This window comes from Salvelinus alpinus, chromosome 23 (assembly GCF_045679555.1).
Source record: "Salvelinus alpinus chromosome 23, SLU_Salpinus.1, whole genome shotgun sequence".
Classification (NCBI taxonomy): domain Eukaryota; kingdom Metazoa; phylum Chordata; class Actinopteri; order Salmoniformes; family Salmonidae; genus Salvelinus; species Salvelinus alpinus.
In genome coordinates this window covers 29280286-29295305 of record NC_092108.1, presented here as the reverse complement: position 1 = coordinate 29295305, position 15020 = coordinate 29280286, and the positions used below count along the sequence as shown (strand labels likewise).

Sequence of the window (15020 nt, the reverse complement as noted above, 5' to 3'; positions counted from 1 at the left end):
TTAGAAGCTTCTGATAGGCTAATTGACATGATTTGAGTCAATCGGAGGTGTACCTGTGGATGTATTTCAAGGCCTACCTTCAAACTCAGTGCCTCTTTGCTTGACATCATGGGAAAATCAAAAGAAATCAGCCAAAACCTCAGAAAGAAAATTGTAGACCTCCACAAGTCTGGTTCATCCTTGGGAGCAATTTCCAAACACCTGAAGGTACCGCGTTCATCTGTACGAACAATAGTATGCAAGTATAAACACCATGGGACCATGCAGCCGTCATACCGCTCAGGAAGGAGACGTGTTCTGTCTTCTAGAGATGAACGTACTTTGGTGCAAAAAGTGCAAATCAATCCCAGAACAATAGCAAAGGACCCTGTAAAGATGCTGAAGGAAACAGGTACAAAATTATCTATATCTACAGTAAAACAAATCGACATAACCTGAAAGGCCGCTCAGCAAGGAAGAAGCCACTGCTCCAAAACCGCCATAAAAAAGCCAGACTACGGTTTGCAACTGCACATGAGGACAAAGATCATACTTTTTGGAGAAATGTCCTCTGGTCTGATGAAACAAAAATAGAACTGTTTGGCCATAATGACCATCATTATGTTTGGAGGAAAAAGGGGGAGGCTTGCAAGCCGAAGAACACGATCCCAACCGTGAAGCACGGGGGTGGCAGCATCCTGTTGTGGGGGTGCTTTGCTGCAGGATAAAATAAATAAAATGGCGCCGGAAGAAATGGCAGCAGTTTTACGGGCGCCCAACCAATTGTGCTATTCTGTGGTACTCTTTGCGTTATTTGTAACTTATTTTGTACATAATGTTTCTGCAACCATATCTTACGGCAAAAAAGAGCTTCTGGATATCAGGACAGCTATCACTCTCCTCGGATTAGACAAAGATTTTTTTTCTACAACAAGGACGACGCACAGGACATTCTCCAAACACCCCACAGGGTCGACATCCCCGTTATTTGCAAGAGGAAGAGACGCAGGTACAGAGGACAAAGAGCCGGATGCCTGGTCAAGACCCGGAGAAGGTGACTGGGAAAGCTGCCGTTACCGTCAATACTACTCGCCAACGTGCACTCATTGGACAATAAATTAGACGTGGTACGATCACGACTATCCTACCAACGGGACATCAAAAACTGTAATATGTTATGTTTCATGGAATCGTGGCTGAATGACGACATGGATATTCTGCTAGCGGTATATATGATGCACCGGCAAGATAGAACAGCAAACTCCGGTAAGACGAGGGCGTGCGGTCTGTGCATATTTGTAAACAACAGCTGGTGCACGAAATCTAAGGACGTCTCTAGATTTTGCTCGCCTGAAGTAGAGTATATTGTGATAAATTGCAGGCCACACTACTTGCCTAGAGAGTTTTCAGCTATACTTTTCGTGGCTGTTTATTTACCACCACAGACACAGAGGCTGGCACTAAGACTGCACTCAGTCAGTTGTATAAGGAAATAAGCAAACAGGAAATACACTCACCAAGAGGCGGCGCTCCTAGTGGCCGGAGACTTTAATGCAGGGAAACTTAAATCAGTTCTACCAAATTTCTAGCAACATGTTAAATGTGCAATCAGAGGGAAAAAAATTCTAGATCACCTGTGCTCCACACACAGAGACGCGTACAAAGCTCTCCCTCGCCCTCCATTTGGTAAATCTGACCACAACTCTATCCTCCTGATTTCTGCTTACAAGCAAAAATGAAAGCAGGAAGCACCAGTGTCTCGGTCTATAAAAAAGTGATCAGATGAAGCAGATGCTAAACTACAGGACTGTTTTGCTATCACAGACTGGAACATGTTCCGGGATTCTTCTGATGGCATTGAGGAGTACACCACATCAGTCACTGGCTTTATCAATAAGTGCATCGAGGACGTCGTCCCCACAGTGGCTGTACATACATACCCCAACCAGAAGCCATGGATTACAGGCAACATTCGCACTGAGCTAAGGGTAGAGCTGCCGCTTTCAAGGTGCGGGACACTAACCGGGAAGCTTACAAGAAATCCTGCTATGCCCTGCGACGAACCATCAAACAGGCAAAGTGTCAATACAGTGCTAAGATTGAATCACACTACACCGGCACCGACGCTCGTCTTATGTGGCAGGGCTTGCAAACTATTACAGAATACAAAGGGAAGCACAGCCGTGAGCTGCCCAGTGACACGAGCCTACCAGATGAGCTAAATCACTTCTATGCTCGCTTCGAGGCATGCAACACTGAGGCATGCATGAGAGCATCAGCTGTTCCGGACAACTGTGTGATCACGCTCGCCGTAGCCGACGTGAGTAAGACCTTTTAAACAGGTTAACATACACAAGGCTGCGGGGCCAGACGGATTACCAGGACGTGTGCTCCGGGCATGTGCTGACCAACTGGCAGGTGTCTTCACTGACATTTTCAACATGTCCCTGATTCAGTCTGTAATACCAACATGTTTCAAGCAGACCACCATAGTCCCTGTGCCCAAGAACACAAAAGCAACCTGCCTAAATGACTACAGACCCGTAGCACTCACGTCCGTAGCCAGGAAGTGCTTTGAAAGGTTGGTAATGGCTCACATCAACACCATTATCCCAGAAACCCTGGACCCACTCCAATTTGCATACTCCCCAAACAGATCCACAGATGATGCAATCTCTATTGTACTCCACACTGCCCTTTCCCACCTGGACCAAAGGAATACTTATGTGAGAATGCTATTCATTGACTACAGCTCAGCGTTCAACACCATAGTACCCTCAACGCTCATCACTAAGCTAAGGATCCTGGGACTAAACACTTCCCTCTGCAACTGGATCCTGGACTTCCTGACGGGCCGCCCCTAGGTGGTGAGGGTAGGTAGCAACACATCTGCCATGCTGACCCTCAACACTGGAGCTCCACAGGGGTGCGTGCTCAGTCCCCTCCTGTACTCCCTGTTCACCCACAACTGCATGAAAAGAATGATGAAAGAAATAAAAACTGAAATAAATCATTCTCTCTACTATTATTCTGACATTTCACATTCTTAAAATAAAGTGGTGATCCTAACTGACCTAAGACAGGGAATTTTTACTTGGATTAAATGTCAGGAATTGTGAAAAACTGAGTTTAAATGTATTTGGCTAAGCTGTATGTAAACTTCCGACTTCAACTTTATATATAGTACCAGTCAAAAGTTTGGACACACTGACTCATTCCAATGGTTTTTCTTTATTTTTACTATTTTCTACATTGTAGAATAATAGTGAAAACATCAAAACTATGAAATAACACAAGACTGTGCAAAGCTATCATCAAGGCAAAGGGTGGCTACTTTGTAGAATCTCACATATAAAATATATTTGATTTGTTTAACACTTTTTGGATTACTACATGATTCAATAGGTGCTATTTCACAGTTTTGATGTTTTCACTATTATTCTACAGTGTAGAAAATTGTAAAAATATTGAAAAACCCTTGCTTGAGTAGGTGTGTCCAAACGTTTGACCTGTACTGTATATGAATAAATCATTTTCTCTATGAATATGAATGGACATTTTTGTTGTTGTGATAAATTGGATAAATTGTTTGTATGGTCATGGTCAGGGTTATTAATCCTTATTGAATACATAAACATGCCAACATTAGGGACTGATGCCTTATTATACAACTTACCACAGGAGCCACATCTAGTGATATTGTCTAGCAGTGGCTTCTTGAAATGCACAAGTTATAGCAGGTGAACTAATCCACTGTGACACTGACAATGTATGACATTGACACTATGTACCGAAGGTGAGGGTTAAACTGGGGCATGTGGGACATGTGGGATGAAAGGCTGGTAAGAGATGGCTCCAATGAATAATCCACACACACACACACACACACACACACACACACACACACACACACACACACACACACACACACACACACACACAGACACAGACACAGACACAGACACAGACACAGACACAGACACACAGACACAGACACAGACACAGACACAGACACACACATACATCCCCTGAGGGGGCGGACTGAGAGCTTAAGTCACTCTCCTCAAAGATGCTGTGACAGTTGAGGTTTCGTCTTCCACTGAGATGGCAACTCTTTTGGTGTTGATTTGGCAATGAGGAAAACATCAGGCAATTAAGTATCATGTAGCCATTTTCAACAGCACATTTGCCTACATGTATCAACTTGATGAGTTACAGTGGGCACCACAGATCAATATGATCAGTAGAAAGTGGGATGTATTTAAATGTTGGCCAACACTTTGTTATGACCCCATTGTTGAGACTGAAAGTCTTTCAGTGTAATATGTAAATATGTATTTTTAAATTGCTTTTGGTACAGGTGAACCTAAAGGGGATAATTATTCCTGATGCTGACACAGTCACTGTCCTGCATATTTTGCAGCTTTCCGAAGTCCACACAGACATTTCTCTGCCTCCTGTCTCCCCTTAGAGGCTCAGTCAGGATGGAGTACAAAGAGTGCAGTCCAGACCCAGACAGACCTGTCCTAGAAAACTGTGCTGTACTTTTCACAGATTGAGATGTGTCAGAGTGATGAATGGATAAAAAAAATATTTTTATCTGAACGATCCCAACTCTGCTCTGCTATGACTGGTTAGCTATATAGCCTTCTCCTTCATCACAGCTACTGCAGACACTGAGTGTACAAAACATTAGGAACACCTTCCTAATATTGAGTTGCACCTTTTACCCTCAGAACAGTTTCAGTTCGTCGGGACATGGACTCCAAAAGGTGTCGAAAGCGTTCCATAGGGATGCTGCCTATGATGACGCCAATGCTATCCAAAGTTGTGTCAAGTTGGCTGGTAGTGGACCTCTACTCCGAATAGCACGTACCATCTCATCCCCCAGATGCTCAATTGGATTGAAATCTGGTGACTGGGCATAACATTGCAGTAAGCTGAATTCACTGTCATGTTTGTGAAACCATTCCTGGACAATCCTAGCCTTGTGGCATGGGGCATTATCCTGCTGATGTTTTTCAGATGGATACACTGCTGCCATGAAGGGATGCACCTGATTGACAATGATGTTCAGATATCCTGTGGCATTCAAACATTGATCCACTTTTATCAAGGGGCAAAATGTGTGCCATGAAAACACACCCCACATCATCACACCACCAGCAGTTTGCAATGTTGACATGAGGCATGATGGATGCATGCACTCATGTGGTTTTCTCCTTACCCTAGTCCTCCCATCAGCGTGAAACAGCAGGAATCGAGATTCATCCAGACCAGGGAATGTTTTTCCAATTCTCCAGTGTCTAGTGTTTTCGATCCTTAGCCCACTGCATCCACAGTTTCTTGTTATTTGCTGAAAGAAGTGGAACTCTGTAAGGTTGTTGGCTGCCATACCCCATTTGTGTCAAGGTACGACGAGTTGTGCATTCTTTTATGGGTCTTTGGGCACCAATGTTGTACTTGACTGTCAGTTGACTAACTGTAGCCCATCTGTTGTTCTGCGCAATTCCTGTCAGCCTCCTTAGTCCTCTTTCATCAATGACCCATTTTCGACCACTGGCCTAACATTGGCTGGATGTCCTTTGGGTGGTGGACCATTCTTGATACACACAGGAAACTGTTTAGTGTGAAAAACCCAGCAGCGTTGCAGTTCTTGACACACTCAAACCAGTGCGCCTGGCACCTGATACCATACCCCGTTCAAAGGGACTTACATGTTGCCCAGTCACCCTCTGAATGGCACACATACACAATCCATGTCTCAATTGTCTCAAGGCTTAAAATCCTTCTTTAACCTGTCTCCTCCCCTTCATCTACACTAATTGAAGTGGATTTAACAAGTGATATCAATAAGGGATCATAGCTTTCACCTGGATTCACCTGGTCATGGAAAGAGCAGGTATTCCTAATGTTTTGTACACTCACTGTATATTGTAGCTAGCTGTTCCCTGTATAGGCTAGACATGTACTGCACACTGATTGTTGAAACTACCCTTGCTTTCCTCTGATTTAGATTACAGGTTACAACCCCAGTCCACAGGCATCCCAACCTCGTCTCTCAGGCAGCTGCTAGTACCGTCACCTCTCACTGTGTGAGATTGTATGATTAAAATATCCCTTATCAGACCTCAGAGACAAAGATTACATCAAACCCTTCACCCTGGTTCACTAATGGCAAATTACTAAAACTTGGTGTACCCCCCAAATTTATAAAATAATCTTGTCAGTGAGCTCTTGCTGCAGCATAAAATTGACCTTTCCATCATCGTGCCTCATGTAATTTGTGGTTAGCAGAGGGGGCAGGGTCCTGATTTAATCAGTCTGAGGGTTCTTGGAGCGTAGGCAGTTTATCAGCCTCTGTACAAGCCTCTACCAGTGAACTTGGCAGTGTATGTGCAGACAGTTCCATGTCATTATTTAAGTGCATTCTAAATGACATCACTTTGAATATTAGTGTCCTCAGGTTGAAATTCAAACAAATCCCACGATAGACATGTGTAGGCTTCCTCCCAAGTGGTGCAGTGGTCTAAGACACTGTGCTAGCTGTGCCACTAGAGATCCTAGTTCGAGTCCAGGCTCTGTTGTAGCCGGCCGACACCGGGAGACCCATGGGGCGGCGCACAATTGTCCCAGCTTCGCCTGGGTTAGGGGAGGGTTTGGTCTACCGGGATGTCCTTGTCCCATCGCGCTCTAGCGAGTCCTGTGGCGGGCCGGGCGCAATGCAAGCTGACTTTGGTTGTCAGCTGTATTGTGTTTCTTCCGAAACATTGGTGCTTCCGGGTTAAGCGGACATTGTATCAAGAAGCAGTGCGGCTTGGCTGCGTCGTGTTTCAGAGAACGCACGGCTCTCGACCTTCGCCTCTCCCGAGTCCGTATGGGAGTTGCAGCGATGGGACAAGACTGTAACAAGCAATTGGATACCACGAAAAAGGGGTAAAAAAAAAAATGTGTAGGCTATGCATTGTCTTTTTTTGCGAACAAGGCTACTGCCTCTGTGCATACTGCACACTTGCTTCTTATTTTAAAACTGCTTCTAAAACTGGAAGCATCTTTGCCCGTTAGAGTCTATTACTGGTTGTAGTAGTAGGATTTTACAGTAGGATCTTACAGTATAGCAACTGAGCCTTTTCTTCTTTCCTATAGATATGGCATTTTCCCTTGTAGGACATTTTATGAAGAAAAGGCATACCAAGCCCAATAACTAATTCTTACACAAAGAGAGACATGAAACGCACCATATGGAAAAAGTGGACAGCAGACACATAGCCTGCACATATCATGAAATCATATCATGCTCTGCATCTCTACTGCAACCAGGCCCTCGGTGATGTATTGCCACAGTGGATAGTTCCATATATTTATGTATCTATCTATTCCCCCCATAGCTCCCAGACAGAGAAATGTTTTGTTATTTTATCTTTTTAAAAACGCAGGGCCTAGGGTAAGCACCAGTCATGAGCTGTAAACCCATTACCCTGCTAGTGAATAAAGGCACCATAGCGAAAGATAAACGAATGCTACTCCATCACTGCAGGCAGGATATTCTGTGAGTGAAAGTAGTGTCATGGGCCAGTGTAAATGCTTGCGTTGGCCCAAACTTGCTGAGAACATCACAGTAGTTCCACCCACTTCCACTAAATGTCAACATCAGCCTTACTGAGAACATCACAGTAGTTCCACCCACTTCCACTAAATGTCAACATCAGCCTAACTGAGAACATCACAGTAGTTCCACCCACTTCCACTAAATGACAACATCAGCCTAACTGAGAACATCACAGTAGTTCCACCCACTTCCACTAAATGACAACATCAGCCTAACTGAGAACATCACAGTAGTTCCACCCACTTCCACTAAATGACAACATCAGCCTTACTGAGAACATCACAGTAGTTCCACCCACTTCCACTAAATGACAACATCAGCCTTACTGAGAACATCACAGTAGTTCCACCCACTTCCACTAAATGTCAACATCAGCCTTACTGAGAACATCACAGTAGTTCCACCCACTTCCACTAAATGACAACATCAGCCTTACTGAGAACATCACAGTAGTTCCACCCACTTCCACTAAATGTCAACATCAGCCTTACTGAGAACATCACAGTAGTTCCACCCACTTCCACTAAATGACAACATCAGCCTAACAGAGAACATCACAGTAGTTCCACCCACTTCCACTAAATGACAACATCAGCCTTGGATTCATATGTACATTCAACCTACTTTGTACTACGCAATAATGTTTATTACTGTGTAGTAGCCTAGTACACTGTATTTTGGAGAGTCCTAAGCGGACAATAAAGACAACTACTTAGCCTACATGTGGTAATTTGATCCTCTGTTGGTTTATATTGGTCTTCTCTCATGTGAATCTGCAGCAGTAATATCTTGGATACTCTCCATGTGATTCTGTAGCAAACAGGGTTGCTGTGTGTACCCTCTTCAGGCATGGGAAGAGGCATGGAGGTGAACACTGTCTTAGCTAATTGCTCTCTGCTCAGGGATTACACTCGCTGCCAATAATTAAGAGCAGTGTGTGTGTGTGTGTGTGTGTGTGTGTGTGTGTGTGTGTGTGTGTGTGTGTGTGTGTGTGTGTGTGTGTGTGTGTGTGTGTGTGTGTGTGTGTGCGTGTGTGTGTGAAGGGTTGAAGGCGGAGGCAACAAAAACCAATACACTGAGGAATGTATAAAATACAGATTTAGGATTGTAACTGCCAACAGCTTCTGGCATCATTCTTCATTCAGAACATTTCCCCTCAGTGTCTGTAGAGAAATAGCATTCTGCCGAAGAGCAAACACTTGCATTCATGATAGGGCAACTGACTTGGCTGGCCAGTTGTGTTCTTATACAGATTATGCAAGCCAGCTCCCACAGCTTTGGTGCTGTCAAGGGATTCACAGTTTTTCTTTAATGGTTTGTTATCCATCATTCACTTCCCTCCTTACAGAACCCCCTACAGGTTCTGCACCACAGGTGTCTGACAACATGGAGGCTATAGGTGCATTCCAATAATTTCTCCTTCCTCCTGAAGTGTGCACTTGTTTACTACGCCCCACAAATATAAAAGCATTAGATTGGTGAAGGCATGGGCTTGAGGAAGTTTCTGTATACCCTTAATTTCCTTTCAAATCTCTGAACGAAAATGAACAAGTGCACACTTTGGGAGAAAGGAGAGATTATTGGGATGCAGCCCATGTTCTGGAACTACTAGATTATTGGGATGCAGCCCATGTTCTTAAGAAGTGGTGTATTGTTACGAATGGAGACGTCCTATTTTGTTTGCTATATTTATGATATTCCATCTGATCCATTTTTAAAGCTAATGGGGTGTTTCACACCTGTCTCAAACAACCTATCACCCCACATTCAGTGTTTAAGTGTTTGTAAAAACACATTTACCAGACACGGCAGGCACGAGGCCAAAATACTTAGACGACATGTCAACAAAGTACAACAGATTTATTTTGCAATGATGCAACTCAGTGTAGCATGACTAATCCCGATAGAGCTGGATTAACCTGTTTGAATGAGTAAGTGTTCCGCGCCCCCAGTGTTTTATTCATATTTTACACATTGCATTGACTTTGTTCTGCTAGGCTACCAAGGGAAAATACATCAGCCCCAAAATGTCAAGGCAGCTTCTTGTCTTCTTCCTCTTTTTTTGAAAGTTCTACAACAGAGTTATTCTTTACAGTACCAGTCACATTTGGACGCACCTTCTAATTCAAGGGTTTTTCTTTATTTTTACTATTTTCTACATTGTAGAATAATAGTGAAGACATCACAACTATGAAATAACACACAAGGAATCATGTAGTAACCAAAAAAGTGTTAAACAAATCTAAATATATTTCATAATTGAGATTCTTCAAAGTAGCCAACCTTTGCCTTAATGACAGCTTTGCACACTATTGGCATTCTCTCAACCAGCTTCATGAGGAATGCTTTTCCAACAGTCTAGAAGTAGTTCCCACATATGCTGAGCGGGTCATCTGGAAATCTGATGCAGCACTCCATCACTCCATAGTCCCACTAAGCGCAAACCAGATGGGATGGTGTATGCTGTGGTAGCCTTGCCTTGAATTCAAAATAAATCCCCAACAGTGTCACCAGCAAAGCATCCCCCACATCATCACACCTTCTCCTCCATGCTTCACGGTGGGAACCACAGCAATGCGGAAGTCATCCGTTCAACTACTCTGCGTCTCACAAAGACACGGCGGTTGGAAACAAAAATCTAAAATTTTGACTCATCAGACCAAAGGACAGATTTCCACCGGTCTAATGTCCCTTGCTCGTGTTTCTTGGCGCAAGCAAGACTCTTCTTCTTATTGGTGTCCTATAGTAGTGGTTTCTTTGCAGCAATTCGACCATGAAGGCCTGATTCACGCAGACTCCTCTGAACAGTTGATGTTGAGATGTGCCTGTTATTTGAACTTCATGAAGCATTTATTTGGGCTGCAATTTCTGAGGCAGGTAACTCTAATGAACTTGCCCTCTGCATCAGAGGTAACTATGGGTCTTCTTTTCCTGTGGCGGTCCTCATGAAAGCCAGTTTCCTCATAGCGCTTGATGGTTTTTGCGACTGCACTTGAAGAAACGTTCAAAGCTCTTTAAATGTTCTGCATTGACTGACCTTCATGTCTTAAAGTAATGATGGGCTGTCGATTCTCTTTGCTAATTTGAGCTGTTCTTGCCATAATATGGACTTGGTCTTTTACCAAATAGGGATATCTTCTGTATACCACCCTATCTTGTCACAACACAACTGATTGGCTCAAACTCATTAAGAAGGAAAGAAATTCCACAAATTAACTTTACAAGGCACACCTGTTAATTGAAATGCATTCAGGTGACTACCTCATGAAGCTGTTTGAGAGAATGCCAAGAGTGTGCAAAGCTGGCATCAAAGCACAGGAAGGCTATTTTGAAGAATTTCAAATATAAAATATATTTTGATTTGTTTAACCCTTTTTTGGTTGCTACATGATTCCATATGTGTTATTTCATAGTTTTGATGTCTTGACTATTATTTTACAATGTAGAAAATAGTAAAAAATAAAGAAAAACCCTTGAATGAGTAGTTATGTCCAAACTTTTGACTGGTACTGTAGATTATATATATATTTCACTGGTCATCCCCAAAGCCAACACTTCCTTTGGTCGCCTTTCCTTCCAGTTCTCTGCTGCCAATGACTGGAACGAATTGTAAAAATCACTGAAGCTGGAGTCATATATCTCCCTCTCTAACTTTAAGCATCAGCTGTCAGAAAAGCTATATATATGTCCTATTTTGTTTGCTATATTTATGATATTCCATCTGATCCATTTTAAAGCTAATGGGGTGTTTCACACCTGTCTCAAATAACCTATCACCCCACATTCAGTGTTTAAGTGTTTGCAAAAACACATTTACCAGACACGGCAGGCACGAGGCCAAAATACTTAGACGACACGTCGACAAAGTACATATATATATGTGTGTATGTATTATCCTAATACCAAATAATTGAGGAGTGTGGATTGTCGTTGAATAATGTAGACTGCATGTGAGATGTCAGACAACAATTATGCATGGTTTGTTTAATAGTGCAACTGATTAAGTATGCATTGTTAAGGCTTTCCAATCTTTGGTGTAGCAGGGAATTCCCCATAACATATTTGTATAAATTAGTCATGTCTACACTACAAACAGAAAAAACACTGAAATGGTATGCAGTGATACCTATCTGAAGTTTCCTTGAACTGTGTTGTTCAATGCAGAAATAGTCAGGTCCCAGGCTACTTGTAGGCCTTCACTAACAATCTGTAACATTCCTCTGTGGTAAACCTTCTTTAAAGGATGGTTGTGTCACTTCCATTTGAAATCCTTATGGACAATTTTAGTTCCTCCTCTAAAGTGACGAGGCTAAAATATACCTCAACCCTGATGAGGTGACTATACCTGTGTATTGTTTTCTATGTTCACATGAGTATTGTAACATATATTCCTTTCCAGCTGCACTCCAACTCAGACAAAGGAGATGGCTCAGTCAGATACCTGCTGTCTGGAGAGGAGGCTGGTACTATATTTGTCATCGATGAGGTCACAGGGGACATCCATGCCACGAAGAGCCTGGACCGGGAGAAGAAGGGCCAGTATGTCTTACATGCCCAGGCCATCGATCGTTACACCAACAGATCTCTAGAGCCAGAGTCTGAATTCATTATCAAGGTCCAGGATGTCAATGACAACGCGCCCAAGTTTCCAGATGGCCCATTTGCTGCTGCTGTTCCCGAGATGGCCGACGTTGGTAAGGTCGAACACTGAGAACATACTTTTAATACGCTGGGTGCACTTGACTGGAGGCAGCCAGCTTTGTACCCTGACTGTGAGACCAGTCACACTATTAGCTGAGTCATCAGTATTGTTGCAGATCCCTGCTGCATCATAGAGGCAGTCAGGCATTGATGCACAACTCTGTAAATGGATTTTGACGTTCCCGATACAGGATTTAGATTAATTGGGAAATCATAGATTTTTCCCGCACTTTATGCAATACAGAAACACTCTGTGGTATTTTTTGCACGTAGTTTTACAGTAAGAAAACCGTGACAATATAGTGAGTTGTGCTACAGTATGTAAATGTGGTTTGTACTGTAATCATGGCACATTGTACTTTAGTTGTATGGATTTTGTGTGGAAATGCAGTACTGATATAACCTTTCCTTCCATGCAGGCACATCAGTGTTTCAGGTCACAGCCACAGACGCAGACGACCCCACCTATGGGAACAGTGCCAAGATTGTTTATAGCATACTGCAGGGACAGCCTTACTTCTCTGTGGATCCTAAAACCGGTGAGCCAACCAGCCTTTACCTTCACTGCAATATAACGCTGCATGTGTGAATTGTTTCTGCCAAGTGATAAAATAGCTTTGTTCTATTATGTTTCATTGGTTGATAGTTGAAATAAGACAGTTTTTTTTATTTCACCTTTATTTAACCACGTAGGCCAGTTGAGAACAAGTTCTCATTTACAACTGCGACCTGGCCAAGATAAAGCAAAGCAGTGTGACAAAAACAACAACACAGAGTTACACATAAACAAACATACAGTCAATAACACAATAGAATAATCTATTTTACAGTGTGTGCAAATGTAGAAGAGTTGAGAGGTAAGCCAATAAATAGGTCTTAGAGGCTAAATAATTACAATTTAGCATTAACACTGGATTGATAGATGTGCAGATGATGATGTGCAATTAGAGATACTGGGGTGCAAAAGAGCAAGAGGATAAATAACAATATGGGGATGAGGTAGTTGGGTGTGCTATTTACAGATTGGCTGTGTACAGGTACAGTGATCGGTAAGCTGCTCTGACAGCTGATGCTTAAAGTTAGAGAGGGAGATATGAGTCTCCAGCTTTAGTGATTTTTGCAATTCGTTCCAGTCATTGGCAGCAGAGAACTGGAAGAAAAGGCGACAAAAGGAAGTGTTGGCTTTGGGGATGACCGGTGAAATATACGTGCTGGAGCACGTGCTACGGGTGGGTGTTGCTATGGTGACCAGTGAGCTGAGGTAAGGTGGGGCTTTACCTAGCATAGACTTATAGATGCCCTGGAGCCAGTGGGTTCGGCGCCGAATATGTAGTGAGTGCCAGCCAACGAGAGCATACAGGTCACAGTGGTGGGTAGTATATGGGGCTTTGGTGACAAAACGGATGGCACTGTGATAGACTACATCCAGTTTGCTGAGTAGAGTGTTGGAGGCTATTTTGTAAATGACATCGCCAAATTCGAGGATCGGTAGGATAGTCAGTTTTATGAGGGTATGTTTGGCAGCATGAGTGAAGGAGGCTTTGTTGCGAAATAGGAAGCCAATTCTAGATTTAATTTTGGATTGGAGATGCTTAATGTGAGTCTGGAAGGGAGAGTTTAAAGTCTAACCAGACACCTAGGTATTTGTAGTTTTCCACATATTCTAAGTCAGAACCGACCAGAGTAGTGATGCTAGTCAGGCGGGAGGGGGCGGGTAGCAATCGGTTGAAGAGCATGCACTTAGTTTGATTTGCATTTAAAAGCAGTTGGAGGCCACGGAAGGAGTGTTGTATGGCATTGAAGCTCGTTTGGATTTTTTTTTAGCACAGTGTCCAAAGAGGGCCAGATGTATACAGAATGGTGTTGTCTGCGTAGAGGTGGATCAGAGAATCACCAGCAGCAAGAGCGACATCATTGATGTATACAGAGAAAAGAGTCGGCCCGTATATTGAACCCTGTGGCACTCCCATAGAGACTGCCAGAGGTCCGGACAACAGGCCCTCCGATTTGACACACTGAACTCTATCTGAGAAGTAGTTGGTGAACCAAGCGAGGCAGTCATTTGAGAAGACAAGGCTATTGAGTCTGCCGGTAAGAATGCAGTGATTGACAGAGTCGAAAGCCTTGGCCAGGTCGATGAAGACGGGTGCACAGTACTGTCTTTTATCGATGGCAGTTATGATATTGTTTAGGACCTTGAGCGTGGCTGAGGTGCACCCATGACCAGCTCAGAAACCAGATTGCATAGTGGAGAAGGTGAGAATCAAAATTGTCGGTGATCTGTTTGTTATCTTGGCTTTCGAAGACTTTAGAAAGGTAGGGCAGGATGGATATAGGTCTATAATAGTTTGGGTCTAGAGTGTCTCCCCCTTTGAAGAGGGGGAATGATTGCGTCAGCTTTCCAATCTTTGCGGATCTCAAATGATAAGAAAGAGAGGTTGAATAGGCTAGTAATAGGGGTTGCAACAATTTTGGCGGATATTTTTAGAAAGAGAGGGTCCAGCTTGTCTAGCCAAGCTGATTTGTATGGATCCAGATTTTGCAGCTCTTTCAGAACATCAGCTGTCTGGATTTGGGTGAAGAAGAAGCGGGGGGGCTTGTGCAAGTTGCTGCAGGGGATGCTGAGATGTTGGCCGGGGTAGGGGTAGCCAGGTGGAAGGCATGGCCAGCCGTAGAAAAATGTTTATTGAAATTATGAGGATGTTAAACGACACTGCTGATTACAGAGGCA

The 15020-nt window shown here is 43.3% G+C and overlaps 1 protein-coding gene across 3 annotated transcripts in view; it reads left to right on the top strand.

The window, feature by feature from the left end:
* The window catches only part of LOC139550749 (cadherin-18-like), a 69410-nt gene that overhangs the window by 31631 nt on the left and 22759 nt on the right, over positions 1-15020 (top strand). For all 3 annotated transcript variants that reach the window (XM_071361871.1, XM_071361869.1, XM_071361870.1), the window contains exons 3-4: positions 11988-12282; positions 12709-12828. In XM_071361871.1, coding sequence (XP_071217972.1) covers positions 11988-12282; positions 12709-12828 — 415 coding nt within the window. The remainder of the gene's footprint in view (positions 1-11987; positions 12283-12708; positions 12829-15020) is intronic.